The 27,539-nt window shown below is 43.4% G+C and overlaps 2 protein-coding genes and 3 non-coding genes across 8 annotated transcripts; all 5 read left to right on the top strand.

Annotated features, from left to right (window-relative positions):
- Nucleotides 1-10,855: 10,855 nt before the first annotated feature.
- On the top strand, nt 10,856-14,506 carry RPL17 (ribosomal protein L17). Of its 2 annotated transcripts, XM_007515924.3 has the most exons (6): nt 10,856-10,910; nt 10,995-11,035; nt 12,064-12,198; nt 12,385-12,483; nt 13,302-13,493; nt 14,173-14,506. In XM_007515924.3, the coding sequence occupies exons 1-6, from the start codon at nt 10,871-10,873 to the stop codon at nt 14,218-14,220; spliced, it is 555 nt and encodes a 184-aa protein (XP_007515986.1). In that variant the 5' UTR covers nt 10,856-10,870; the 3' UTR covers nt 14,221-14,506. The 2 variants fall into 2 exon arrangements, with proteins under 2 accessions (XP_007515986.1, XP_060029836.1); XM_060173853.1 differs by lacking the exons at nt 10,856-10,910; nt 10,995-11,035 and adding an exon at nt 11,172-11,190.
- LOC132533249 (small nucleolar RNA SNORD58) lies at nt 11,077-11,141 on the top strand. Its single transcript, XR_009545146.1, has one exon. It is a non-coding gene; the product is annotated as a small nucleolar RNA SNORD58 (small nucleolar RNA).
- LOC132533248 (small nucleolar RNA SNORD58) lies at nt 12,250-12,315 on the top strand. The gene has a single exon (XR_009545145.1). It is a non-coding gene; the product is annotated as a small nucleolar RNA SNORD58 (small nucleolar RNA).
- LOC132533247 (small nucleolar RNA SNORD58) lies at nt 13,548-13,613 on the top strand. Its single transcript, XR_009545144.1, has one exon. It is a non-coding gene; the product is annotated as a small nucleolar RNA SNORD58 (small nucleolar RNA).
- A 2,730-nt stretch (nt 14,507-17,236) lies between the features above and the next one.
- Nucleotides 17,237-25,199, top strand: C15H18orf32 (chromosome 15 C18orf32 homolog). 3 transcript variants are annotated; one of them, XM_060173856.1, is made up of 3 exons: nt 17,237-17,329; nt 22,403-22,604; nt 24,564-25,199. In XM_060173856.1, the coding sequence occupies exons 2-3, from the start codon at nt 22,440-22,442 to the stop codon at nt 24,627-24,629; spliced, it is 231 nt and encodes a 76-aa protein (XP_060029839.1). In that variant the 5' UTR covers nt 17,237-17,329; nt 22,403-22,439; the 3' UTR covers nt 24,630-25,199. The 3 variants fall into 3 exon arrangements, with proteins under 3 accessions (XP_060029839.1, XP_060029838.1, XP_060029840.1); XM_060173855.1 differs by having other exon boundaries at nt 17,307-17,379; XM_060173857.1 differs by lacking the exon at nt 17,237-17,329 and adding an exon at nt 17,343-17,458.
- Nucleotides 25,200-27,539: the final 2,340 nt, after the last annotated feature.

The following is a 27,539-nucleotide window of genomic DNA, read 5'->3' as shown; positions in this document are numbered from 1 at the left end:
AATACAAGCCCCACTAGGTCCTCTGTCATCCTTTTCCAGGACCTGTACTCTCCCCCACCCACCAGAGTCTTTTGCTTTGGTGCAATACACCAACTTTAGCCCAGGTTCTGCTTAGTGTTTTCTCTTCTGGTCTTGTTTTTCAACTTCTGCCTCTTCACATGGATTCAATTAACTATTTACCTTTTTTTTTTTTTTTTTTTTTTTGACTCCAGGGTTATTGCTGGGGCTCGGTGCTTGCACTATAAATCCACTGCTCCTGGAGGCCATTTTTTCCCATTTCCTGCCCTTGTTGTTGATGTTATTATTGTTATTGCTGTTGTTGTTGTTGAACAGGACAGACAGAAATTGAGTGAGAAAGCAAGGGAAGATGGGGGGGAGCGGGGGGGGAGGAAAGAAAGATAGACAACTGTAGAGCTGCTTCAGCACTTATGAAGTGACCCCCCTGCAGGTCAATATGTATCATTAATTAACCCCCCTGCAGGTTAATCTGTATCATTAATATATTTATTTATTTTATTTATTTATTCCCTTTTGTTGCCCTTGTTGTAGCCTTGTTGTGGTTATTCTTGTTGTTTATGTCGTTCGTTGTTGGATAGGACAGAGAGAAATGGAGAGAGGAGGGGAAGACAGAGAGGGGGAGAGAAAGATAGACACCTGCAGACCTGCTTCACCGCCTGTGAAGCGACTCCCCTGCAGGTGGGGAGCCAGGGTTCGAACCGGGATCCTTATGCCGGTCCTTGTGCTTTGCGCCACCTGCGCTTAACCTGCTGCACTACAGCCCGACTCCCTTATTATTTTTTTTTTTTTACCAGAGCACTGCTCAGCTCTGGCTTATGGTAGTGCAGGAGATTGAACCTGGGACTTTGGAGCCTCAGGCACAAGAGTCTCTTTGCATATGCTATCTACCCCTGCCCCATTTTAAAAAATATTTTTTAATAAATAAAATAAATAGCTATTTATTTGTTTGTTTATTTAATGAAAGGGGTAGGAGGAGAAAAAGAACCAGACATCACTCTGGCACATGTGCTACCAGGGATTGAACTTGGGACTTTGGAACTTCAGGCAGGAGAGTCTAACCATTATGAGAGCCTAACCATTGTGCTAAACACCCCACCCTTAAAAAAAAAAAAAACTTTTATTATCTTTATTTATTGGTTAGAGACAGCCAGAAATTGAGAAGGAAGGGGGTGATGGGGAGAGAGACAGAGAGACAGACACCTGCAGCCTGGCTTCACCACTCATCAGTCTTTCCCCAGCAGGAGGGGACCAGGGGCTTGAAACTGGGTGTGCACCGTAACTTGTATGCTCAGCCACGTGAGCCACCAGCCAGCCCCCCTCTAGTTTTCATAAAGATATTTTGTTCCTAGGGCTTCCCCACTCCAGAATGCCTTTTAGAGAGAAAGAACACCAAAGGTACCAAAAAAAAAAAAAAAGAAAAGAAACTTCCTCCAATGTAGCAGGGCTCAGACTCAAACATAGGTTGTTCATAAAGCAAAATAGCACAGCATTCACGTGATCTCTTTTGCTGGCCCTGTAAAGATTATTTGTTCACATATTAATGACAGAAAAAACTCTGCCTTATAAAATGTCAGAGATTTTAAGCGCACGCGGCGCAAAGTGCAAGGACCAGCGTAAGGATCCCGGTTCAAGCCCCAGGCTCCCCACCTGCAGGGGAGTCGCTTCACAGGCGGTGAAGCAGGTCTGTAGGTGTCTGTCTTTCTCTCCCTGTCTTCCCCTCCTCTCTCCATTTCTCTCTGTCCTATCCAACAATGATGACATCAATAATAACTACAACAATAAAACAACAAGGACAACAAAAGGGAATACATAAATAAATATAAAATTTTTTAAAAAAAGGAAAAAATGTCAGAGATTGAACTGGGGATCTCATGCTTGTGAGCTGGGATTCTACCCACTGTGCCACCTCCTGGGCTGCTTCATTATTACTTTAGTAAGTAAGATGTATACGTAATAAATACAGTAAAATTGGGCAGGGGTAGATAGCATAATGGTTATACAAAGAGACTCTCATCCCTGAGGCTCCAAAGTCCCAGGTTCAATCCCTTGCACCACCATAAATCAGAGTTGAGCAGTGCTCTGGTTAAAAATAATAACAATAGAGGCCAGGCAATGGCGCACCTGGTTAAGCGCTCACATTACAGCACACAAGGACCCAGGTTCAAGCCCCTGGACCCCAACTGCAGAGGGGAAGCTTCATGAGTGGAGAATCAAGGCTACAGGTGTCTCTTTGTCTCTGTCCCCTTCTATCTCCTTTGCCCCTCTCAATTTCTGTTTCTAGCCAATAATAAAAAATATTTTTAAAATAATAATAACAATAAACACAATAAAATAAAAATTCAAAAACAACTAGTAGGAAGGAAATATATATAGCAAATAAAATGTTAAGAGTTCATCTAGGAGGTGGGAGATGGCTCGGCAGTAGACTCCATGCCCATAGTGAATATGTGGGAAGCCTGGGCTAAGTTCAGTTCCTGGCACCACTTACTATGGAGCAGAAGTTGGTCTTTTTTCTTTTTCTTTTCTTTTTTTTTTTAAAGTCATCATTTCTTTTTTTTTAAATATTTTTATTTATTTTATTTTTGAGAGAGATGCAGAGAGAGAGAGAGAGAAACACCAGAGCACTGCTCAGCTGTGGCTTATGGTGGTGCGGGGAATTGAACCTGGGACTTAGGAGCCTCAGGCATGAGAGTCTGTTTGCATAACCATTATGCTATCTCCCCCGCCCAGTTGGTCTTTTTTCTTAGCATTCAAAGTATTTTAAAAATTTAATCTAAAGTAGACCAGTGACTAGAATATTGGACTTAAAACCATGATGTCCTGAATTCAATCCTCAGATTACATGTTTCAGAGCGGTACTCTGGTTTTTTTCCCTCCCCTTCTCCTTCATGTTAATCTTATTTATATATTTGCTTATTTCTTTATTTGTGAGTTCTCACAACTAGAACTTCACTCTGACAACCCCAGGGTCGGAACTTCGGACGTCATGTATGAACGTCCAACATTTTCTCTACTGTGCCACAATAAATCAATTTTTTTTTTTAAGTGTGTTTATTTAATTCAAAAAATAAGCTGATTTTGGGTATAGTGTGCTGCTTAGGTCTAATGTGATGTGCCCACTTTTTGTTTTTCTTCTCTTTTCTTTCCTTTTCTTTTCTTTTTTTCCTCCTCTCCCTTTCCCTGTCCCTCTCCCTCTCTCTGTGTTGGTGTGTTCCCACTTTTTAACCACAGGCTTCATGTAAAATCAAAGAGCATACAGGAAGAGTATGTGGGGAAGGAGAGAGGATGAATAGAAGATAAGGCAAAGGCTGGGCTATGTAGAGCTCTTAAGTCAGCCACAATAATTTGGAACAGAAGAAAGAAAAAAAAAAAAAGAACCTGGAAAAATGACACGATCATTTTGACACCTATTTTACTTAAAGGATCCTGCCAAAAATATGAAGGTTGTAGTGGAGTGTAGCAAAGTAAAAGCAAGGGGATACTTAGAAGTTCTGGCGGTAGCGCAGCGGGTTAAGCACAGGTGGCACCAAACTCAAGGACTGGCAAAAGGATCCAGGTTTGAGCCCCCGGCTCCCCACCTGCAGGGGAGTCGCTTCACAGGCGGTGAAGCAGGTCTGCAGGTGTCTGTCTTTCTCTCCTCTTCTCTGTCTTCCCCTCCTCTCTCCATTTCTCTCTGTCCTATCCAACAACAATGACATCGATAATAACTACAACAATAAAACAACAAGGGCAACAAAAGGGGAATAAATAAATTAAATTAAAAAAAAAAAGTTCTAGCGGTCATCTAGATTTTGCTAAGTATGTGTGGGTGCAAAGATGAGAAAGGAGACATTCTTGTAGGGAGTAGGTTTGCCTGGAGTTGAGGAGTTTGCCCCTGGGGTGTGACTTTGAGCATGAATATGCTTTGTGGCCATGAGATGGGGGGGGAGAAGTTTGAAATTTTCTTTTGTGCCTTATCTTTATCATTTATAAAGTGGAAATAATATATCTTTGAACAGTTGTCTTAAGGGATAAGGACATGCACATAATTGCGCTGAAAACAGTGCCAGAACTTACCAGAGTCTCCCAATTACACACACGTGTTTGAAGTTATACACAGCAGCACTGGTGCTTGAGGTGAGGGTGGGCAAGGCCAGCATTTAGAAATGGCCAAAGTAACAATAAGAACAAAGTCTCTCATACCAGGGAGAACAAAAGCATGGTATTCTGTTGCATTATGGGCTGGGGAGATAACTTAATGGTTATGCAAAAGACCCTCATGCCTGAGTCTCCAAAGTCTCAGGTTCAATCCTCAGTACCACCTTCAACCATAAATCAAAGCAGTGCTCTGGTCTCTCTCTCTCTTATTAAAATAAAATAGATAAAAAAGATATTATTGGGAGTCCGGCGATAAGTCCAGCAGGTTAAGTGCATTTGGTGCAAAGCACAAGGACCAGCATAAGGATCCTGGTTCCAGCCCCCGGCTCCTCACCTGCAGGGAGTCGCTTCACAGGTGGTGAAGCAGGTCTGCAGGTGTCTCTCTTTCTCTCCCCCTCTCTGTCTTCCCCTCCTTTCTCCATTTCTTTCTGTCCTATCTAACAACGACGACGACATCAATAACAACAAGAATAACTACAACAACAATAAAACAAGGGCAACAAAAGGGGAAATAAATAAATATTTTCAAAAAATTTTTAAAGCATATTATTTATTTTTGAAGAAAAGGAGGGAGGGGGGAAAGAGAGAGAAAAAGAGACAGAGACAGCACTAGCACATAGCTCCAGCATATGTGATGCCAGGGAATAAGAATCCAACACTTTATCCACTTTACCACCCAGAAGGCCACTTAAAAGTGAAGTATTTTAAAGGGTCAAAGAATAAGGGAGAGTTCTAGGGAGGGAGAAAGGGACATCAGCATTTCTTCACACTCCACCAGTGTCTTGTGCAATCAGACTTCTTGGTGCCTGTAGCATCTGGCACTGGGTTATCTGCTGGTCAAGATTTCTTTAAGTTTTAAAGGCACTGTATTAGGCTTTGAAGACCACCTAGGAAAGATGTCCAGAGAATAGTGTAACATCAGAGGCCAGCTGAGGAGAGAGATACAGAATGGAGTCACTAATCTGGGAGTTCTCAGCCTTTTTGAATCACAAGATGGATGTGAATTACTGAAGAAACAGCCTAGGTGTGGTCCGGGAGGTGGCACAGTGGTGGTGCAAAGCACAAGGACAGGCTTAAGGATCCCGGTTCAAGCCCCAGCTCCCCACCTGCAGGGGAGTCGCTTCACAGGCGGTAAAGCAGGTCTGCAGGTATCTGTTTTTCTCTCCACTTCTATCTTCCCCTCCTCTCTCCATTTTTCTTTGTCCTAACAATGACGACATCAATAACAACAACAATAACTACAACAACAATGAAAAACAACCAGGGGAACAAAAGGGAAAATAAATATAAAAAAATTTATATAGGGAGTCGGGCGGTAGCGAAGTGTATTAAGCACATGTGGCCCGAAGCTCAAGGACCGGTGTAACCATCCTGTTCGAGCCCCAGCTCCCCACCTGCAGGGGAGTCGCTTCACAGGCGGTGAAGAGGGTCTGCAGGTGTCTATCTTTCTCGCCCCCTCTCTGTCTTCCCCTCCTCTCTCCATTTCTCTCTGTCCTATCTAACAACAACGACATCAATAATAACTACTACAACAATAAAAAACAAGGGCAACAAAAGGGAAAATAAATATATAAAAATTTTAATATATAAGTGGTCCGGGAGGTGGCGCAGTGGCTAAGGCATTAGACTCTCAAGCATGAGGTCCTGAGTTCAGTCCCTGGCAGCACATGTACCAGAGTAATGTCTGGTTCTTTCTCTCTCCTGTCTTTCTCATTAAAAAATAAATAAAATCTTTTTTTAAAATATATATAGATATAATTTTATATATATCATAGTGGTCCGGGACGTGGCACAGTGATAAAGCTTTGGACTCTCAAGCATGAGGTCCCAAGTTCGATCCCTGGCAGCACATGTGCCAGAGTGATGTCTGGTTCTTTCTCTCTCCCCTGTCTTTCTCATAAATAAATAAAATCTTTAAAAAAAGAAAAAGAAAAAGAAAGAAACAGCATAGAATCCAGCAGTATGGTTGTGGGAGCAAGGTGGAGGTGAGAGACCCAGCCCTGACGGGCCTATGCTGATATCTCTCGCATTGGAGCTGTGCCTAGAGAACAGACTAGTGAAACACAAGCTACAGGCTGACACCACCAAGATTGTGAGGGAAGAAGAGACAGATGTTCTGGTGAGGAAGGAGAAGAGGATACACCGAAGGGTCTTCTGCACCCAGTGAAGACCTGGACGTGACAGCGGGAAACCAGACCCCACAGACACTCAGTTAGCATATATATATATTTGCGGGATTAATGGTTTATAGTAGTTAGTAAAACACAGTAGTTTGTACATGTGTAACATTTAGAGTTGTCCGCATAACAATCTAACCCCCCATGTAGGTCCTCTTCTGCCATCATGTTCCAGGAATTGAAATGCCCCACCACCACCAAAGTCCTTTACTTTGGTGCAATACACCTACTCCAGTCCAAATTCTGCTTTGTGTTTTCCTTTCTGTTCTTATTTTTCTTTTTTTTTTTTTATTTAATTTATTAATTCCCTTTTGTTGCTCTTGTTTTATTGTTGTAGTTATTATTGTTGTTGTCGTCATTGTTGGATAGGACAGAGAGAAATGGAGAGAGGAGGGGAAGACAGAGAGGAGGAGAGAAAGATAGACACCTGCAGACCTGCTTCACCGCCTGTGAAGCAACTCCCCTGCAGGTGGGGAGCCGGGGTTCGAACCAGGATCCTTCTGCCGGTCCTTGTGCCGGTCCTTGTGCTTTGCGCCACCTGCGCTTAACTCGCTGCGCTACAGCCTGACTCCCTCTGTTCTTATTTTTCAACTTCTGTCTGTGAATGGAATCATTCCTTTCATTCTTCTCTTTCTGGCTTAAGTCACTTAACATGGTTCTTTTAAATTTCATCCAAGATGAGGTAAAGAAGGTGAATTCACCATTCTTAATCACTGAGATACATATATATATATATATATATTTATTATTATTATTTATTAATGAGAAAGAGAGGAGGAGAGAGAGAGAAAGAACCAGACATCTCTCTGGTACATGTGCTGCCAGGGATTGAAAAGGACCTCATGCTTGAAAGTCCAATGCTTTATCCACTGCACCACCTCCCGGACCACATGCATATATTTTCATTTTAGTTTTCCTTGCAATTAGATTCATATCATTGAAGATGCCTATAAAAGTTAGATGGAAAAGAGTTGTACTAATATTTTTCTTTAAGTATTTGATAGTTTCTGGTCTAACATACAAGTCCTTGATCCATTTGGAATTTACTTGTGTGGTGAAACATAGTTGTTCAGTTTCATTCTTCATTGCATGTTTCAACCCAACTTTTCCAGCACCATTTGTTGAAGGACTCTTCTTTCCCCATTGAATAGTCTGGGCACCTTGGCCAAAGTTTCCATGTCCATAGGTGTGAGGGCTCACTTCTGGGCTCTCAGTTCTATTCCACTTGTCAGTGTGTTTATTTATGTTCCATTAACAGGCAGTTTTGATTACAATGGCCCTATAATATAATTTTAGGTCTAGGAGTGTGATGTTTCCAGTGCTGTTCTTTTTTTTCTCAAGATTGTTTTAATAATTTGAGGTCACTTCTGGTTCCAGGTAAATATGTGTAGCTTTTGTTCTATTCTCTTAAAAAAAAAATTATGTGGGATCTTGATGGGGATTAGATTAAATTTGTATATGGCTTTGGGTAGAATATTCATTTGATGATGTTAATTCTTCCAATCTATGAACATTGAATACCTTTTCACTTCTTTGTATCCTTTTCTATTTCCTTGAATAGTGACTCATAATTTTCAGTATACCTGTCTGTCCCTTTGGGCGGAGGCTAGATAGCATAATGGTTAGGCAAACAGACTCTCATGCCTGAGGCTCCAAAGTCCCAGATTCAATCCCCTGCAGACCATAAGCCAGAGCTGAACAGTGCTCTGGTTAAAAAATTAAAAAATCAATTAAAATAAAAAAGTCTGTCCCTTTAATTCCTTGCTCCTGCCTGATTGCTACGGCAAGAATGCTCAATATTATGTTGAATAGTGGTGGTTATAGTAGATGTACTAGACGGACTTGATCTGAGGGGGAATGTAGGTTTGCAATATATGGACTCCACTGTGTTAAGTAATTTTCCATATTTTTTTTGAATGAAGAGATACAGTGAGAAAGATACACAAAAGGGTGGGGTGGTTGTGCACTTGGTTGAGTACACATGTTACAATGCGCAAGAACCCAGATTCAAGGCCCCAGTCCACACCTGCAGGAGGAAAGCTTTGCCAGTGATAAAGCAGGGCTGCAGGTGTCTCTTTGTCTCTCTTTATTTCCCCTTTTCCTCTTGATTTCTGACTATACCTAATAAATAAAGATAATAAAAAATGAGGGAGTCGGGAGGTAGCGCAGCAGCTTAAACACACGTGGGGCAAAGCGCAAGGACTGGCTGAAGGATACTGGTTCGCGGCCCCAGCTCCCACCTGCAGGGGAGTCGCTTCACAAGCAGTGAAGTAGGTCTGCAAGTGTCTATATTTCTCTTCCCCTCTCTGTCTTCCCCTCCTCTCTCCATTCTCTTTGTCCTATCCAACAACGACAATAATAATAATTACAACAATAAAGCAACAAGGGCAACAAAAGGGAATAAATAAATATATTAAAATTATTTAAAAGATAATAAAAGTGAATAAATGTAAATAAAATATTTTTAAAAGATACACAAAAAGAAAGACCAGAGTATTGTTCAGTGTTGGACATTGAACCTAGGACCTCAGAGCCTCAGGGATGAAACTTTGTTTTTTAATTACTTATTTATTCCCTTTTGTTGTTCTTGTTTTATTGTTGTAGTAGTTATTATTGTTGTTGTCATTGGATAGGACAAAGAGAAGTGGAGAGAGGAGGGGAAGACAGAGGGGGAGAGAAAGACACCTGCAGACCTGCTTCACCGCCTATGGAGCGACTCCCCTGCAGGTGGTGAACCAGGGGCTCCGGGATCCTTGCTGGTCCTTGCGCTTTGCGCCTTGTGCGCTTAATCCGCTGCGCTACCGCCGGACTCCCTAGCCACTGATCTGCTCTGGCTTATGGTGGTGTAGGTAATTGAACTGGGGACGTTGGAGCCTCAGGCACGAGAGTCTCTTTGGGTTTTTGTTTGTTTTTAATATTATTATTATTATTTTTTAATTTCTTCATTGGGGAATTAATGCTTTACATTCAACAGTATACACAATAGTTGTACATACATAACATTTCCCAGTTTTTCATATAACAATACAACCCCCACTAGGTCTTATGTCTAATTTTTTCATTTGTTTTTTATTAATGAGAACGATAGGAGGAGAGAGAGAGAAAGAGCCAGACATCACCGTGGTACATGTGCAGCGGGGAACCGAATTCAGGACCTCCGGCTTTGGAGTCCGCGCTTCATCCGCTGCGCCACCTTCGGAGCCAAGAGTCTCTCTGCATAACCATTATGCTACCTACCCTGGCTCCCAGGCATGGCAGTCTTTTGCATAATTATTATGCTGTCTTCCCGGGCACATTAGCAAATTCTTCATAGAGCTCACAGCACAATTAGCTTAGTGATCTTATCCAGAGATTTTTTTTTTCCCTTTCTTTTTTCTTTGTGTAAGATTTATTTTTGTGAAAGAGGGAGAGAGAGAACTTGAGCATCCCTCCAGCACATGACACGCCATTGAACTCTGGACCTCAAGCTTCAAGCATCCAGTGGTTTATTCACTACGCCGCCTGCCCGTGCCGCAGTCTTCTGATTACAACAATGACCTCCCTCTGCGTACTCTTACCGTCACCCACACTTGAGGAAGCTCAGTGACCTGCTCTGCCACGCTCTCTGCTTGTGTCTAATAAACAAACACTTTCGGGCCGAGTGTAGACGAGTAAGTGTCTCGCTTATATCAAATAATCTGGATAGTTATCCTGTTTTAAAACTACCATCCTGATTTTAATTGCTTGATATTTAAAAGCCACAACTTCCTTTTGGGACATGGGGGTGGGAGGGGGAACGGAGATGGTCCGTGTCGAAAATCGCTTTTCCTCTTCTCAGACACACCCCCCAAGTCCCTTGGGAACTCCGCCCTTCTCCCCTCTTCAAATCTCGTTTCACCTGAAGAGATCTCGCGAGAGATCGAGTTCTCAAGAATTCTCCCAGCAGCCACCGCTCTTCCTCTTCCCTCAAGCGGCTTAGGTGAGTGTTTTTGCGGGGTCTTCTCTACGACTTGAATCCTCCGGTCATCGCCGGCATCCTCGCTTCGGCAGCGCGGGTCTCTGGGCCCGCGTGAGGAGGATTCTTTCAGCTAGCAGTGGCTTGGTGCAGGCGATGGCCCACCGTGCGGGGGGACTTGTCAGAGCGCCCGAATCGGCGCGATGGGGCGGAGGGGGGGCGGCGGGGTGCTGGCGTCCGGCGCCGACTCGGGATCACCGTCAAAGCTTTAGCGGTGAGTGTTGATCAGGACGCGGTAGTTTTGCAGCTGGAGGAAGTTGTGGGGGATAAAGGTGGAAGTTTACTCGTCTCATCACGAGTGCTTGGAATTCGGGGGGCACCTAACGTGAGTGGCAGCCCCAGAGCGCGGGCTTGGGGGCTGGGGGCAAGGGAAGCCTTGCGTGGTGGGGAAGGCGGCTGCGATGGCGGCATCTTGGGGCAAATTCGCATAAGCCGAGAAAACCAGCCGCGTCGGTGCCGCTTGCCGCGCGTTCCCGGCGCACGGAGCTTCCTCGCCGGTGGGCGCTGACCGAGATGCTCTGCTTCCTTCAGGTGACCCCCCACCATGGTCCGCTATTCGCTTGACCCAGAAAACCCAACGAAATGTAAGTGATGGAGAGAAGCCGAGGCTTCCCGGCGCGGGCTAGGGGGCAGGAGCGCGGAAACTAACCGGCCCCCTTGTGTTTCAGCATGCAAGTCCAGAGGCTCCAACCTCCGCGTGCATTTCAAGGTATGTCGGGTGCCAGGACGCGGGCTTCCTGGAAACGGCGGCTGCGGTGATGCTTCTCTTAGGACACCTTTGGATTTACCGTGAAAACAAACCAGTTCTGAGCAGCCACCTTTCAAACGCTGGTTTCCGCTGCGCGGTGTTCGGGGGGTGGTGGTGTAGAGTAAGGAACGAGTTGGACGATTGTGTGTAAATCGAGGGTTGCGAGCTGTTGGTATTAAAATGCTTAAGTGGGGAGGGCTAGAGTTGATTTCAACCCTCGATTCACGGTAGCTAACCGCCTGCTGTAAATTAGGTATTTTTTTTTTCTTGCCTTCGGGCTTATTGCTGAGGCTCCTTGCCTACACTAGGAATCCACTGCCCCTGGAGGCCGTTTTTCCCATTTTGTTGCCCTTGTTATTGTTGGATAGGACAGAGAAATGGAAAGAGGAAGGGGAGAGAAAGACAACTGCACACCTGCTTCACCGCCTGTGAAGCGACTCACCTGCAAGGGGGGAGCCGGGGGCTGGATCCATGTGCATTTAATCCGCTGCACTACTGCCTGACCCCCTGTAAATCAGATTTTTCTCCTATAAAGCCTCCAGGGGCTATCACTCGGCTGTGCCTGCACTACAAATCCATTGCTACTGGCCACCATTTTTCCATTTTTATTGGGTAGGACAGAAATTCAAAGGAGCAAGGGAAAGACACCTGCATGCAGACCTTTCACGGCCTTGAAGCATCCCCTGCAGGTGGGGCCTGGGACCTTGAGCCAGGATCCTTGCGTTTTGAACTATGCACTTAACTCATCACCTGGCCCCCAAGTCCAGTGTTTTCAACTGTTCATATGCTCACATTTTTAAATCAGGAGAAGCGGGTCTTCTAAAAGTGATCCACTGGGCTGCAGAGAGCATAATGTTTATACAAAAAGATTCTCATGCTTGAGGCTCCAAGTCCCAGGTTCAAGCCCTCCCATACCACCAAAAGCCAAAGCTGAGCTGTATTCTGGTTAAAAAAACAAAGTAACCTATTGGTTTTCTGTTTACACTTAGAACACTAGAGAAACTGCCCAGGCCATCAAAGGCATGCATATCCGAAAAGCCACCAAGTATCTGAAGGATGTCACTCTACAGAAGCAATGTGTGCCATTCCGTCGCTACAATGGTGGCGTTGGTAGGTGTGCCCAGGTGAGAAAAAGTGACAAGTAGTAATGGCAGGTGATTGAATGGCTTGTCTGGTTGCTATGATGTCAATCTTAGGACACCTTTGGATTAACCATGAAAATAAAATGTACTCTGAGCAACCTCATTTACTCATCTTAGCTGTTAACTTCAGTAAGAGGAAATTACTAATAATCCTTTACTTCTTTTTAGGCCAAACAATGGGGCTGGACTCAAGGTCGTTGGCCCAAGAAGAGTGCTGAGTTTCTGCTGCATATGCTTAAAAACGCAGAGAGCAACGCTGAACTTAAGGTACCTGTGCAGTGTCTTTAAGTGCAGTGAGGTGCTGGCTCACTTAATTTGTGGCCTAGATTTTATTTGCTTGTCCTATCAGCTTTTCAAAGCCTAAGTTCTCAATTGAAATATTTGGCTTTATTGGCTTCCCCCTAATTCCAATGTCTAAACATTGACATTGAGCTGTTTTCATGAGGAAAGCATTCTCCTGACACGCCTTTGGTCAGATAGACAGTTGTGTGAACTACTTTAGAATCTTTGCTGTTTCTTTTTTTTATATTTTATTTATTAATTAATGAGAAAGAGCCAGACATCACTCTGGTACATGTGCTGCTGGGGATTGAACTCATGACCTCATGCTTGAGAGTGGTGCTTTATCCACTGCACCACCTCCAGGACCACTGCTGTTTTTTTTTTTTTTTTTTTTTTTTTAACATTCCTATTAGAGAGAAACACCGAAGCACTACACAGCTCTGTCTTATTGTGGTGTGGGGGATTGGAAACCTGGGACGTCTCTGCAGCCTCAGGCAGGCATGAGAGTCTCTCTGCATAACCATTATGCTATCCTATCCCTGCTCTTTAGAATCTTTGTAAAATGAAAATTTCCCACGTTTATCATATTGGGGAGACATATGCCAAGTCTTAGAATTTAAAGCAATGATATGTAGTAAACTTAAGAATATTTGACACAGGAGTTTTTGCAGTTTGGACTTAAGTAGATTCATGTTTGTTTCAAGGATTGTTTTTCAAAATGTCATGGGTGGTGAATGACACGGTTTTTTCTCAATGACAGTTTATGGTATTAACCAAGTATTTTGCTGTCCTCACCATTCTAGGGCCTAGATGTAGATTCCCTGGTCATTGAACATATCCAGGTGAACAAAGCCCCGAAGATGAGGCGCCGAACTTACAGAGCTCATGGTCGGATTAACCCCTACATGAGCTCTCCCTGCCACATTGAGATGATCCTCACTGAAAAAGAGCAGATTGTCCCTAAACCGGAGGAGGAGGTTGCACAGAAGAAAAAGGTGGTTACTTGGTTTTTACTTAGTTTCATTTGTATAGTGGTACCAGGTTTTAGGTTGCTGTGATGACTAACTTAGGACACCTTTGGAATAACCGTGAAAAAGAAAACTGTTCTGAGCAACCTTTTAGGCCTTTTTAATTTATTGATTCATGAGAAAGAAGCAGACATCACTCTGGTACGGGATTGAACTCAGGACCTCATTCATACTTGAGAGTCCAATGCTCTATCTACGCCACCTCCCAGACCACTTTTTTCTTTTAAATCAGGTCACTTCCAGCTCTGGCTTATGGTGATGTGGGGGATTGAACCAGGGACTCTGGAACCTCAGGCATGAGAGTCTGTTTACATAACCATCATGCTATCTACCCTCCACCCTAGGCTTTTTTTATTGACCTTTGTGTTTAACCAGGTGAATAATTACATTGCTATATTCTGATAACCACCTGAGTTGCCTATAGCTACTTCACATGCAATTTGTCAAATGATGGGTCCTCCCAATCTAAGGTCTCTTCTCTGGATAGACAGTAGGGAGAGACAACACCAGTGCTGCTTCACAGCCCGCAGAGGCTTTCCCTCTGCATGTGGGGGCTAAGGACTTAAATTTCTGCTACAGTATACCTTTAAGAAGTCTGACATTCTCCAGAAGATTAACTTCTTTCATTTTTTTTTTTCCTTCCCAGATATCCCAGAAGAAACTAAAGAAACAAAAACTTATGGCCCGGGAATAAATTGAACATAAAATAAATGTAACTGAAACTAAAAACAAATGGTTGGTTGTCATTATTGGTAACTGCTTTTAAAGATTTTCCTGTGAGTATATGGAAGGGGGAAAGATCAGAGGTCTCCCCTGTGGCATAAGGTGGTGCCAGGAACTGAACCTGGGGGAACCTGGACCTCACGAGTGCAAGTTCTAAGTGACCTATTAAGTTTTATTCTGACTCCCAGCTATTAGTCTTAAGTAAAATTTGTGTACAGTTCACTGAATAAAGAAGTCCTTGGCTTTGCTGAAGTAGATGACAGCTAGCCTGTTTGCTGTTGTTACTGCCAGGGCTTGGTGCTTGCACCCTTGTGGCTTTTTCCCCCTCTTAAGAGGAAGAGACATCTGCAGCACTGCACTGAAGAAGCCCCAATCCCATTAGCTAGGTAGTTTCCAAGAGAACACTTTTTATCAGTCTTGGGCAGATCCAGTTTATGGTGGTGCAGGGGACTGAGCCTCGGGCATGAGTGTCTTTGCATAACCGCTATGCTATCTACCTTCTAGGGAGGGAACATTTGGAGCATGAGAGATAGATAATAGCCATTGAAACTGGAGCTTCATGAGAGTCCCAACAGGTCTGCTGGGGCACCTTCCTACAACATTCTTAACCTACTTATTTACTGATTTGATGGTTTCCTAGCCAGCAGCCTCTGTTACACAGGAGAAGGAGCAACAATTGAGAAAAAGACTTAAGATAAAAAAGAATGGGACGGGATTGGGCTGTAGTGCAGCAGGTTAATCGCACATGGTGCAAGAAACCAGGATCTGCATAAGGATCCTGGTTTGAGCCCTCAGCTGCCCACCTGCAAGGGGGGTTGCCTCACAAGTAGTGAAGAAGGTCTGCAGGTGTCTTCTCTTGCTCTCCTCAACTGTCTTCCCCTCCTTTCTCCATTTCTCTGTCCTATCTGGCAACAAGAATAACCACAACAACGATAAAAACAAGGACAACAAAAGGAAAATAAAATATTTAAAAATGCAAATGGGAAAGCAGGGGTCCACAACCTCCTAGTGTGACTGGCCAAGAAAAACTGCCAGTCAATGTCCTGTGATTGTAGTTGCATAAACAAACATAGTCCAAGAATATACTGTTATACTCGGGTAGAGGTAACTTCATTGGGGGATTAATGTTTTACATTAAATACAGTAGTTTGCACTTGCATAACATTTCTAAGTTTTCCACATAATCCCCATTAGGTCCCCTCTCCTTTTTGGACCTGTACTCTTTCCACCCACCCACCCACCCCAGAGTCTTTTACTTTGGTGCAGTACACTATGAGGCAGAAGTTGAAAACACAAGTAGAAACTGGAGTTGGTGATAGCTTCCCTATTTTTTTATCCAGAGCACTGCTCAGCTCTGGTGGTGCAGGGGATTGAACTTGGGACTTTGGAGCATCAGGCATTGAGGATCTCTGCAAAACCCTTATGCTAACTACCCCTGCCCAGCTTCCCTATTCTTTATACCTCTGGGATTAGACCAGAATTCTTTATGGGGTGCATTAGGTGGAAGGTCTGGCTTCTGTAATTGCTTCTCTGCTGGACATGGGCCTTGGCAGGTTGATCCATACCCCCAAGCTAGAAACAAGATTTTTTTGTTGTTGTAGTTATTGATGTCTTTGTTAAGACAAAGAAATGGAGAGAGAAGGGGAAGACAGGAAGAAAGACACCTGCCTGTGAAGCGACTCCCCTGCAAGTGGGGAGCCAGGGGCTTGAACCGGGATCCCTGTGCTGGTCCTTGCGCTTCATACTACAAGCGCTGCTTAACCCACTGCGCTACCACCTGACTACAGATTTTTTTTTTTTTTTAATATTTATTCATGAGAAAGAAGCAGACACCACTCTGGTACATTTGCCAGGGATTGAACTCCAGGACCTCATGGTTGTTAATCCAATGCTTTATCCACTGCCAACTCCCAGACCACAAATGTTTTTCTTTGTAATTTCTTTATTGGGGAATTAATGTTTTCCATTCAACAGTAAATACAATAGTTTGCACATGCATAACATTCCCCAGTTCCCCATATAACAATAAAACCCCCCCATTTTTTTTTTTTTAAAGATTTTATAATGAGAAAGACAGGAGGACCAGACATCCCTGATACATGTGCTGTTGGGGATTGAACTCAGGACCTCATGCTTGAGAACCTAGTGCCTTAGGTACTGCACCACTTTCCGTATCTGTTATAGTTATTGTCAACTGTTGGATAGGCTAGAGAGGAATAGAGAGGGGAGGGGAAAGACAGAAGGGGAAAGAAAGACACCTACAGACCTGCTTGTGAAACGACCTCTCTTCAGGTGGAGAGCCGGGGGCTCGAACCCGGATCCTTATGCAGGTCCTTGTGCTGAATGCCATGTGCACTTAAACCGCTGCGCTACCGCCCGCTCCACACAATTATAATTTTTTGTTGTTCTTTTGTTTTTTGGCCTCCAGGGTTATTGCTGGGGCTTGGTGCCTGCACCACGAATCCACTGCTCCTGGAGGCAATTTTTTCCCCTTTTGTTGCCCTTGTTGGCTTACAGTTGTTTTGGCTATTATTGTTATTGATGTTGTTGTTGGATAGGACAGAGAGAAATAGGAGGGGAAGACAGAGAAGGGGAGAGATAGACACCTGCAGACCTGTGAAGCAACCTCCCTACAGGTGGGGAGCCCGGGGCTTGAACTGGGGTCCTTAGGCCGGTGCTTTGCGCCATGTGCGCTTAACCCGCTGCAGTACACCCACGATTATAACTTTTAAACCAGAGTTCTACTCACCCTTAAAATTGACCTCATAGACTTAACCTGGTGCCTTAAGATCCCTTTACAATGCAAAAGCATAGTTACGGCACACTTTGGGGGCGGGGCGGGGGCGGGGGCGGGGCCCATTCACCAGGCCTCATCTCCGGAATCCTCGTGTATGCAGTTAGATAGCCGCAGACCATTTTACTGCTGCACCGGAAGTCGTGTCGACGTCATCCTGTGCGTCGCCTTGACGTATGTGCGCGCGCACGCCTTTGTCGACCCATTCTGTGGTGCTGATTGGCTGTGCTGCCGCACGTCCCTCTCCGGAAGTGCAGACATTTTCGCTTGGGCTTGGAGGTCCCTGGTGAGCCGGGCCGGTAGACAGCCACTTTGGGCTGGACGTTGGGAGAAAGGGTGGGTTGTGTCGCGGTGATTTTAAGCTGCCCGGAAGGGTGTGGCGCAGTGTGCGGCTCTCCTGCTCTGGCGCCTAACGGTATCCCCAGCTTCGGCTTCCCGAACCATCTTCCTTCCCCCACCCCCGCCTGCAGCCGCCTCTCCCAGTCTCGTCCGCCTCACCGCCCTCACCTCTTAATCTTCTTCTCTCTTGTGCTTTTACTACTTGTCTTTCCTTCACCCTGGGTAAGTGATGTCCGCTCGCTCTTTTCTGCTGAGCCTCATTCTTGTCTTCCGAGAAGAATGGAGAGGAACGCCTTTGCCCCAACAGTTTTCACCTATTTTGATCGTTTTGATGTAAATGTTCGAGAGTTGGTTTTGAAGTCAGTAAACAATGTAATCAATCTATCATAGCTACCAGACATTTCGAAGTCACGTTCTTTTATTTAATTTTTATTTATTTATTTAACCATAGCACTACTCAGCTCTGATTTGTGGTGGTGCGAGGGATTGAGTTTGAGGCCTTTGGAACCTCAGGTTTGAGAGTCTGTTTGCATAACCATTATGCTGTCTCCCTTGCCCATCACTTTCCACATAAAATGTCTCAGGGGAGAATCAGTGTGAGGCATACAACAGTAACTTCATTTTGAAGAGAGCTAGATGTTGTATGAAAGTTGTAATTATGACCTAAGAGTCTAGTATTTTTACTATTATTATATTTACGTACTTATTGGAGAGAGACAGCCAGAAATTAAGAGGGATGGGGCGGGGTAGAGTGGGGAGGGGTAGAGAGATCTGCAGCGCTGCTTCACCACGTGCAACGTTTTCCCCCTGCTGGTGGGGACTGGGGGCTCGAACCCAGGTCCTTGTGCACTGTAACGTGTGCTCAACCAGGTGCACTGCCACCTGGCCCCTAGGGTTATAATATTTAATATTAGTTTACTTAAAACAGTGTAAGAGCGCTGGGGAAACAGCATAGTAGTTATGAAAAAGATATTTATGTCTGCAACTCCAAGGTCCCAGGCATCTCCTCTGGTTAAAAAATAAGTCATTAGCCTAGTGTTTTTAGCACTGCCGGTTGTTTTTGAAGGGATTGGTTATGATTTAATAAAATGGGAAAATTAGAATCAGTAGGTTTGGGAAGAGGGAAAGGCAAATGGTGAAACCTAACTTCAAATCCAGTCTGCTTGATAGGTCTTGATATACCAGACACTTTCTTTTTATTTATTTAAAAAAGGAGACATTGTGGTCCAGGATGTGGCGCAGTGGATAAAGCATTGGACTCTCAAGCATGAGGTCCTGAGTTCAATCCCTGGCAGCACATGTACCAGAGTGATGTCTGGTTCTTTCTATCTTCCTATCTTTCTCATGAATAAATAAAAAAATTTTTTTTTAAAAAGGAGACATTAACAAAACCATAGGACAAGAGGGGTACAACTCAACACCATTCCCACCACAGATTTCCATATCCCATCCCCTGAAAGCTTTCCTATTCTTTATCCTTCTGGGAATATGGACCCAAGGTCATTGTGGGATGCAGAAGGTGGAAGGTCTGGCTTCTGTAATTGCTTCCCTGGTGAACATGGGCGTAGACAGGTCGATCCATACTCCCAGCCTGCTTCTCTCTTTCCCTAGTAAGGTGGGGCTCTGGGGAAGGTGAGCTCCAGGACACATTGGTGGGGTCATCTGTCCAGGAAAGTCTGGTCGGCATCATGCTAGCATCTGGAACCTGGTGGCTGAAAAGAGAGTTAACATACAAAGCCAAACAAATTGTTGAACAATTATGGACCTAAAGGCTGGAATAGTGCAGATGAAGTGTTGGGGGGAGTACTCACTTCAGACTATTGTGTATTTTTGCTTTCAGGTATATGTTTTGCCCTAGTTTATGGATACATGTGAACATAAGCTCTAGCTCATGGGTCCGGTCTATATCTAGGTTTTGGGACTTTGTTAGGAAGTGAACCGCCTGGAATGGAATTAGAGAATACTATGAAAGGAATGGTCTCATGCGAGTAATGAAGCCGAAGGGTTGTCATACACCTGAAGTCTGTATACCAGACACTTCTTTCTTTGCAAATTAGATTCTGAATGTCTGATCTTTTCCTAATGCTGGGAAAGATTCACTGCTCATTTTGGAGAACAGAATAACTTGTTAAACCCTTAGTGTGCTATTTTAGCGTGGGGGACAGTTTTTACAGAATCCAATTACAAATTCTCTGTATAATTGCAGGTATGTTTGGCCAAACATTTACATTTTTATTCCTGTCTTAGTCCACAGGCAGAGCCACGACACCAGCCCGGCAGTCTACATTTTTATTCCTTAATTGCCTTTGTGGTTCATTTCAAAGCACACTCATACTGTTTGAAATGAACTTTCATACTGTTTGATACTGTTTACTTATAAGTTAAACTGCTTTTTTTGCCAGCACACACCACTTTATTTACAATGTTTTGAAATTTGAAAATACTATATTTTAGCATTCTATTCTGAGGCTCTTTTTTTTTTTTAAATATTGGCAGAACTATTTTCTGCATATTTTTTCTTTTTTTTTAATTTTTTAATTTTATTTTTGAGAGAGATGCAGAGAGAGAGAAACACACAGAGAGAGAAACACCAGAGCACTGCTCAGCTCTGGCTTATGGTGGTGCAGGGGATTGAACCTGGGACTTAGGAGCGTCAGGCATGAGAGTCTGTTTGCATAACCATTATGCTGTCTCCTCCGCCCTCTGAGGCTCTTTAGTTCTTTAAAGTCTACTCCAAGGAATTAAAATTTATTATAAGTTGTGGTCAGGGAGGTGGTGCAGTGGATAAAGCATTGAGCTCTCAAGTATGAGGTCCTAAGTTCAACCCCCGGCAGCACGTGCCAGAGTGATGTCTGGTTCTTTTCTCTCTCTTCCTATCTTTCTCATTAATAAATAAATAAAATCTTTAAAAAAATTATTGTAAGTTTAAGAGGTTTTTGATTTAATAGTATAGGGGTGTAGCCTTAGTTATTTTTCAAGTTGCTGAGGACACACTTCACGGGAAAGACTAGCCAGTTTGCAATCTGGAGGTCTCCAAAATGGTACCTGAATTCTCTGTTACAAACGTTGCCTCATTGGGTAGTGCTAGTCCTTGAAGATGGTTAGGCTTTGAAATTTAGTTGACACTAAACTAGAGTAAAGGTTACAACTACCAACTTTATTAAGAAACAACTAAAAAAAACTTAATGAGAAGAGGGATCAAGAGAAGGAAAGAGCATCTGCCCTACCCACTGAATCAACCCAAGGTTGCCAAGTCTTTTTGTTTTTGTTATTGGGGCTTCATCAGTGCACCCTGACTTTATCACATGAAAGAAAGAGGGAAAGACATCATAGCACCAAAGCCTCCCTCAGTGCAGTGAGGGACAGTCCTGAATCAATCTTCCTCTTCCATCCATGCATCCATGCATCCATCCTTCCTTCCATCCATCCATCCTTCCTTCCTTCCTTTCTTTCTTTCTTTCTTTCTTTTCTTTCTTTCTTTTCTGCCTGGAAGAGGTATAGTGGAGTAGAGTGATCTATGAGCATGAGGTCCCAAGTTTGATCCCTAGTAACTCATGTCAGAGTGATACTCTCATTAAATTATTGTTATTATTTACTAGAGCACTGCAGAATACTGTGCCCCAGTATGGTTCCGTAGCCCCCGTGTCCACTTGGTCAATTCCAAATTATATTTCTCCATGAGGATCATTTCTGGAACCATCCGTTCCACCCCGGTTCCATGGCTGCCAGTTCTTAGCAACATCGCCCCGCCAGATATTCGTCGGGATGCAGCATCATCTAAGTTCATTTCCCACGTCCACGCTCAACCGGACCTGCCAATATACACGGATATCTTCACCCACCCTGTCCAACGCTTGACGTCTCGTCACCCAATCTGGTCCCCTACGCCTACACTGAACTTCTCTGTTCCAGACTCTTGGAAACAGAGTTGGCAGTCAGGTGAGGTAAAGAACAAACACCTCATCCCAGACCCCTGCAAGCGTCCACCCGGCTTTGACCTAGCACGTTATGATTGGGCCCTCCTCAATCGCTATCGAACAGGCCATGGCCGGTGCGCCGCTATGTTCCATCGCTGGGGAGCCAGAGACAACCCGAACTGCTCCTGCGGCTCCAGACAGACTATGACCCACATAGTCAACGACTGCCACCTCTCCAGATTCAAAGGAGGTCTCGAAACTTTACATCAGGCTCAACCTGACACTGTTGACTGGCTACGGAAGAAGGGCAAACGCTAGAAGAAGAAGAAGAGCACTGATCAGCTCTGGTTTGTGGTGGTGCAGGGGATTGAACCTGGGACTTGAGAACTTCAGCTTTGAGAGTCATTTTGCATAACCATTACACAAGACTTATTAAGAATGAGTTTCACATGAGACAAGCCAGTGCTGGGGAGCAAACTGAAAACCTCAGAACTCCAAGTCTGATGCCCTACTAGTTGCATTGTTTCTTCAGTTATCTGTGTCCCCAACCCCATTTGCCACCAGCACTAGGTGCCTGCACAATGAATGTGCAGCTCCACTGCCAATGGCCACTTTCTTCCTCTTTCTTTTTTTTTTTTTGTTTGTTTAACTTATTTTTTTAATTTATTTAAAGGAGACTTCATTTTAAATTATTTTTATTTTACCTTTTGTTTCCCTTGTTTTATTGTTGTAGTTATTATTGCTCTTGATGTCATCGTTGTTGGATAGGACAGAGAGAAATGGGGAGAGGAAGGGAAGACAGAGAGAGGGAGAGAAAGATAGACACCTGCAGACCTGCTTCACTGCTTGTGAAGTGACTCCTCTGCAGGTGGGGAGCCGGGGCTCAAACTGGGATCCTTAAGCTGGTCCTTGTGCTTCGACCCGTGTGTGCTTAACCCACTGCGCTACCACCTGACCCCCTAGACACTTGGTTTTAAAAGCAAATAGTAGAATATCAGTATTATGTATCTTTCAACTTAGAAATAGTCCTTTCATGTACCTTAATCTAGTTAGGTCCTTCATATGTCAGTCTGTGGTAAACTAATCTGTTTTTTTTTTCATAGGTATTAACCACAAGTCTAGGACCCCAAGCCTGAGACAATGGTGTGCATTCCTTGTATTGTCATTCCGGTTCTGCTCTGGGTCTACAAAAAATTCCTGGAGCCATATATCTACCCTCTGATTTCACCTTTTGTTAGTCGGATGTGGCCTAAAAAAGCTATACCAGAATCCAATGATAAAAACAAAGGCAAAGGTGACTGTAAGGTAAGAGTACTGCAGTGCCTTGAGCCAGAGCAGGACAGGGTGTGGTAGAACCAGGGCAAAATACTTGACTTTGGAAAGACAAATTCTTGGAACCAGAGGTTCCTTAAAGTATCTTTCAACTGCTTTTTAAAGCTAGGAGTTTACAGGTGGGGGAGATAGCAAAATGGTTATGCAAAGAGACTCAGACCTGAGGCTGCAAAACCCCAGGTTCAGTACCCCACACCATCATAAGTCAGCTGAGCAAGTACTCTGGTATTTATTTGATTTGAATTTGGGGGGAGAGGACAGTTTACTAATATGTCAGAAGAAAATTGTGTCCTGGGAAAGGCTAACCAGTTTGTACCTCGGAGGTCTCCAAAATACCAGTAATATCATAGTGAGTTCTGTATTAACAAAATCTAATTTTTATTTTTATTTATTTATTTTTAATATTTTACTGTTTATTAGTGAATGGGATAGAAGGCGAGAGAGAGAGAACCAGACATGATTCTGGTGCATGTGTTTCTGGGGATCAAACTCAGGACCTCCTGCTTGGGAGTCCAACCCTTTGTCCACTGTGCCACCTTCCTGATCACACTATTACAAAAGCTGTCCCATTGGTGGTTGTTGGTCCCTGAAGATGATTACGTCCCTGACTAATGCATCTGTTTCTTGGCTGGCCAGAGTAATAGTAAATCTAAGAGCCAGTTTCGCTGACTCTACTGATTGATAACATTAGATAAGAGGGTCATAGAGGGGTTCTGTTTGCTTTAATATTAATGAGAGAGCAGGAGAATCAGAGCATCATTCTGGCACATGGATCAAACTCAGAACCTTTTTCCTGAGTGTCTGGTGCCCTATGTACTGTGCTGCCTCCCAGACCACATACAGTTTTCTTCTTAATCACCAGAACTTCACCACTCCAGGATGACTTTTTCTAGTAAAGACAAGAGGTAAAGAAGTAGGGAGTGTGAAAAAAAAAAAAAAAAGTAGGGAGTGTGAAATTCCACAACACTGAAGCTTTCTCCAGTGTGGTGGGGACCAGGTCAAACCTAGGTGGTGGAAGTCGGGCGGTAGAGCAGAGGGTTAAGTGCACATGGTGCAAAGTGCAAGGACCGGTGCAAGGATCCTGATTTGAGCCCCGGCTCCCCACCTGCAGGGGAGTCGCTTCACAGGTGGTGAAACAGGTCTGCAAGTGTCTTATCTTTCTCTCCCCTTCTCTGTCTTCCCCTCTTCTCTCCATTTCTCTCTGTTCTATCTAACAACGACGACATTAATAACAATAATAACAACAACAACAAAAAAGCAAGGGCAACAAAGGGAATAAATAAATATTTTAAAAGAAAAAAAAAAAAAAAACTAGGTGGTCCACAGGCAAAGCAGTGCATTATCCAAGAGAAGATTTTTAAATTACTTTTAAATTTTGGTTTATTTAGGTAGAGACAGAGAAACTGAGAGTAGAGAGAGAGAGAGATGGAGAGAGACCTGCAGCAAGTTTCCCCCCTTGCAGGTGGGGAGCTGGGACTTAGCCCCAGGTACTTGCTATTGTAAGGTGTATACTCAACAGAGTGGGCCACTGCCCAGCCTAAGGTTTTTTGTTCTTTTTTTTTTTTTAATTGGCTCCAGAGTCATCTTTTCTCTCCCTCCTCCCCTCCCCTTTATTTGACAAGACAGAGAATTGAGAGAGGAGGGAGGAGGTAGGGAGAAAGATAAGACACCTGTAGACCTGCTTTACTTTAAGCAGGGATTCAAACCTGGGTCATTGTGCATGGTAATATGCATGCTTAACCAGAGCTGTACCACTACCTAGCCCTGGGAAATTTTTAATAAATAGTGGCTGTTTTAGTTTGTTTTGTTTTGTTTTTTTTTTTCAGCAAGAAGCAGAGAATTTCCTGAAATGTATGTTTCTAGAGAAAATCTTTTTGTGATGACTGTCCTTTTGTTATAGTATCTAATGTTTTATTTTGTTTTTCATTTTAGGATGCAGACATAAATGGATTAACAACCAGAGGAACAGCAGAAATATCTGATAAAAAGAAACACTGAAGGGACATTCCCTGTGATCTCATTGTTTTGAAAATGGACCTGATGATATGCAGCACCCTCTTTGTAATTGTCTCTGACCTTTTTTTCTGAGACCAGATAGAATGTGGGGTAGATAAAATGATTTCCTGATGCTAACAAGGAAACACATAATATTTATATTTTAGATGTATTTAATGACCCTCACCTCTAAGCTTCTTTTTCATTAATAATATGAATAAATAGAAGGTTGATGCCATTAATGCTGCTACTAAATCAGTACTTAAAATTTTGGGGCCTCTAGATTTCATTCATAGGAATTTGCCCCAATTTCTTTGTACTCTTCTAATTTAAGTGGTGTACAATTTTACTGTGAAACTGTACAAAGGAGGGAGAGCATTTAGGAGGTGATAATGACTAAAAAACCTAAAAATATAATTACTGTTGCAGCTCCTATAATTATAGCTAATTGCCTTGAAAAAGCTAGAAAAAACAAACTACAGGATGTCTTTCATAAATATCTAATGTATATTATGCAATTCTAATCCTTGTTATATTCTTTCTATTCCTACAAATGATTAAATATTGAGTTTAGTTCATTGTTCCTTTTCTTTAAAAAATTTAAGTTTTGGGGGGCCGGGCAGTAGCACGGTGCTTTAAGTGCACATGGCACAAAGCTAAGGATCCCGGTTCGAGCCCCCGGCTCCCCACCTGCAGAAGAGTCGCTTCACAGGCGGTGAAGCAGATCTGCAGGTGTCTTGTCTTTCTCTCCCCCTCTCTGTCTTCCCCTCCTCCATTTCTCTCTGTCCTATCCAACAACAACTACAACAATACAATAAGGACAACAAAAGGGAAAATAAATAAATATAAAATTTTTTTTTAAAAATTAAGTCTTTAAAAGCATTTTTCCCAGGGGTCCAGGTGGTGGCTCACCTGGTTGAGCGCATATGTTACAGTGTGCAAGGATCCAGGTTTGAGCCCCTGGTCCCCCCCTGCAGGGGGAAAGCTTCACAAGTAGTGAAACTGGGCTGCAGGTGTCTCTCTGTCTCTTTCCCTCTCTATCACCCCCTTCCCTCTCAATTTCTGTCTCTATCCAACAAATAAAGATTACAAATTTTTTTTGAAAAAGGCATTTTCCTCTCCATATTGAAAAGCAGAATTTAAGTCTAATGGCATCTAGATAGTTATGAGTAGTTTTTTTGGAGGGGTCAGTAACAAGGTCGGCATATTTCTTTATTATTATTGATTTAATAATGATCAACAAGACCACAGGATAAGAGGGGTACAATTCCACACATTTCCCACGATCAGAGTTCTGTACTCCATTCCCTCTATTGGAATCTTTTCTATTCTTTATCCCTCTGGTAATAGAGATCCAGGGTCATTATGGGGTGCAGATGGTGGGAGGTCTGGCTTCTGCAATTGCTTCCCCGCTGAACATGGGCGTTGGTGGGTCAAGCCACACTCCCAGCCTGTTCCTATTTTTCCCTAGTGGGGTAGAGTCCTGGAGAAGTGGGGTTCCAGGACACATTGATGATACTGTCTGCCTAGGGAAGTGAGGTTGGCATCATGAAAGCGCCTGCAACTTGGTGACTGAAAAGTAGTGAGATATAAAACAGAACAAAATGTTTAATAATCAACCTAAATGAAAGAATATAGCAGATGAGATTTGAGGTCTCCATTTTGGAAAAACCTAGTAGGTCTATTTTAGCTATATCCCAAGGGGTCCATGACTTTATTAATTTTTGCCTGAGCCCCACAGATAACATGCAGGTGGGCTAACGGTATTGTCTGAGAAGATGGTGTCAGAGTTGGAAATAGGACTAGAAAGCTGGATCAGGGCAGAGTACCTCCCAAATATGGGGAAAATATATAAGTATATAAATACCATTACTACAATCCCCATCGACCTGATCTGGCACTCATTCAACACAGAAGCCTGTGCAGTAACTCTGAGCTTGCATTCCATGGTCATAGCTAGGAATATTCTAGGCTGCACTCATTTCAGGACCTGTCCTTCTTGAGTGGCAAGAGTATGTTGACCCAGCCTCCCTTCAGACAGAGGGGCAGAGTCCATTGTTGTTCTGCAGAGTCCCACAAGAAGGCCCACTATGTTCCTGATGGAGATAAACAGTGAGGGTGGAGAGAAGGTTAGAGGTCTTGGCCCATCATGTCTATGTGGTAATTAATCCCAGGGCTCCCTGACTAGGGCCCCAGATGATGGAGTGGCCTGATAGTGACGAGTTATCATTAAAGCATGCACTTATTCAGCTTTTGTAGTCCTTACTTTGATAAGGTTAGCTTTGGAGTGACTGAGGGAAGTGTAATAGGAAGTAGGTAAGGAGATTACCTAGGTCTAAGTAGAAACTATTTGATTACGACTTTATCGTATCTTTTTTAGGTCTTTTAATTTCTTTATTGGGGAATTAATGTTTTACATTCAACAGTAAATACAATAGTTTGTACATATATAACACTTCTCAGTTTTTCCATATAACAGTACAACCCCCACTAGGTCCTCTGTCATCCTTTTGGACCTGTATTCTCCCCCACCCCTACTGCAGAGTCTTTTACTTTGGTGCGATACGCCAATTCCAGTTCAGGTTCTACTTGTGTTTTCTTATCTTGTTTTTCAATTTCTACCTGAGAGTGAGATCATCCCATATTCATCCTTCTGTTTTCCGACTTACTTCACTTAACATGAATTTTTCAAGGTCCATCCAAGATCGGCTGAAAACAGTGAAGTCACCGTTTTTAATAGCTGAATAGTATTCCATTGTGTATATATACCACAGCTTGCTCAGCCACTCATCTGTTGTTGGATACCTGGGTTGCTTCCAGGTTTTGGCTATTACAAATTGTGCTGCCAAGAACATATGTGTCCACAGATCTTTTTGGATGGGTGTGTTGGGTTCCTTAGGATATATCCCCAGG

This window comes from Erinaceus europaeus, chromosome 15 (assembly GCF_950295315.1).
Source record: "Erinaceus europaeus chromosome 15, mEriEur2.1, whole genome shotgun sequence".
In the NCBI taxonomy this organism is placed as follows: domain Eukaryota; kingdom Metazoa; phylum Chordata; class Mammalia; order Eulipotyphla; family Erinaceidae; genus Erinaceus; species Erinaceus europaeus.
Note: the sequence above shows the minus strand (reverse complement) of the source record. Positions and strands in the feature narration are given on the sequence as shown.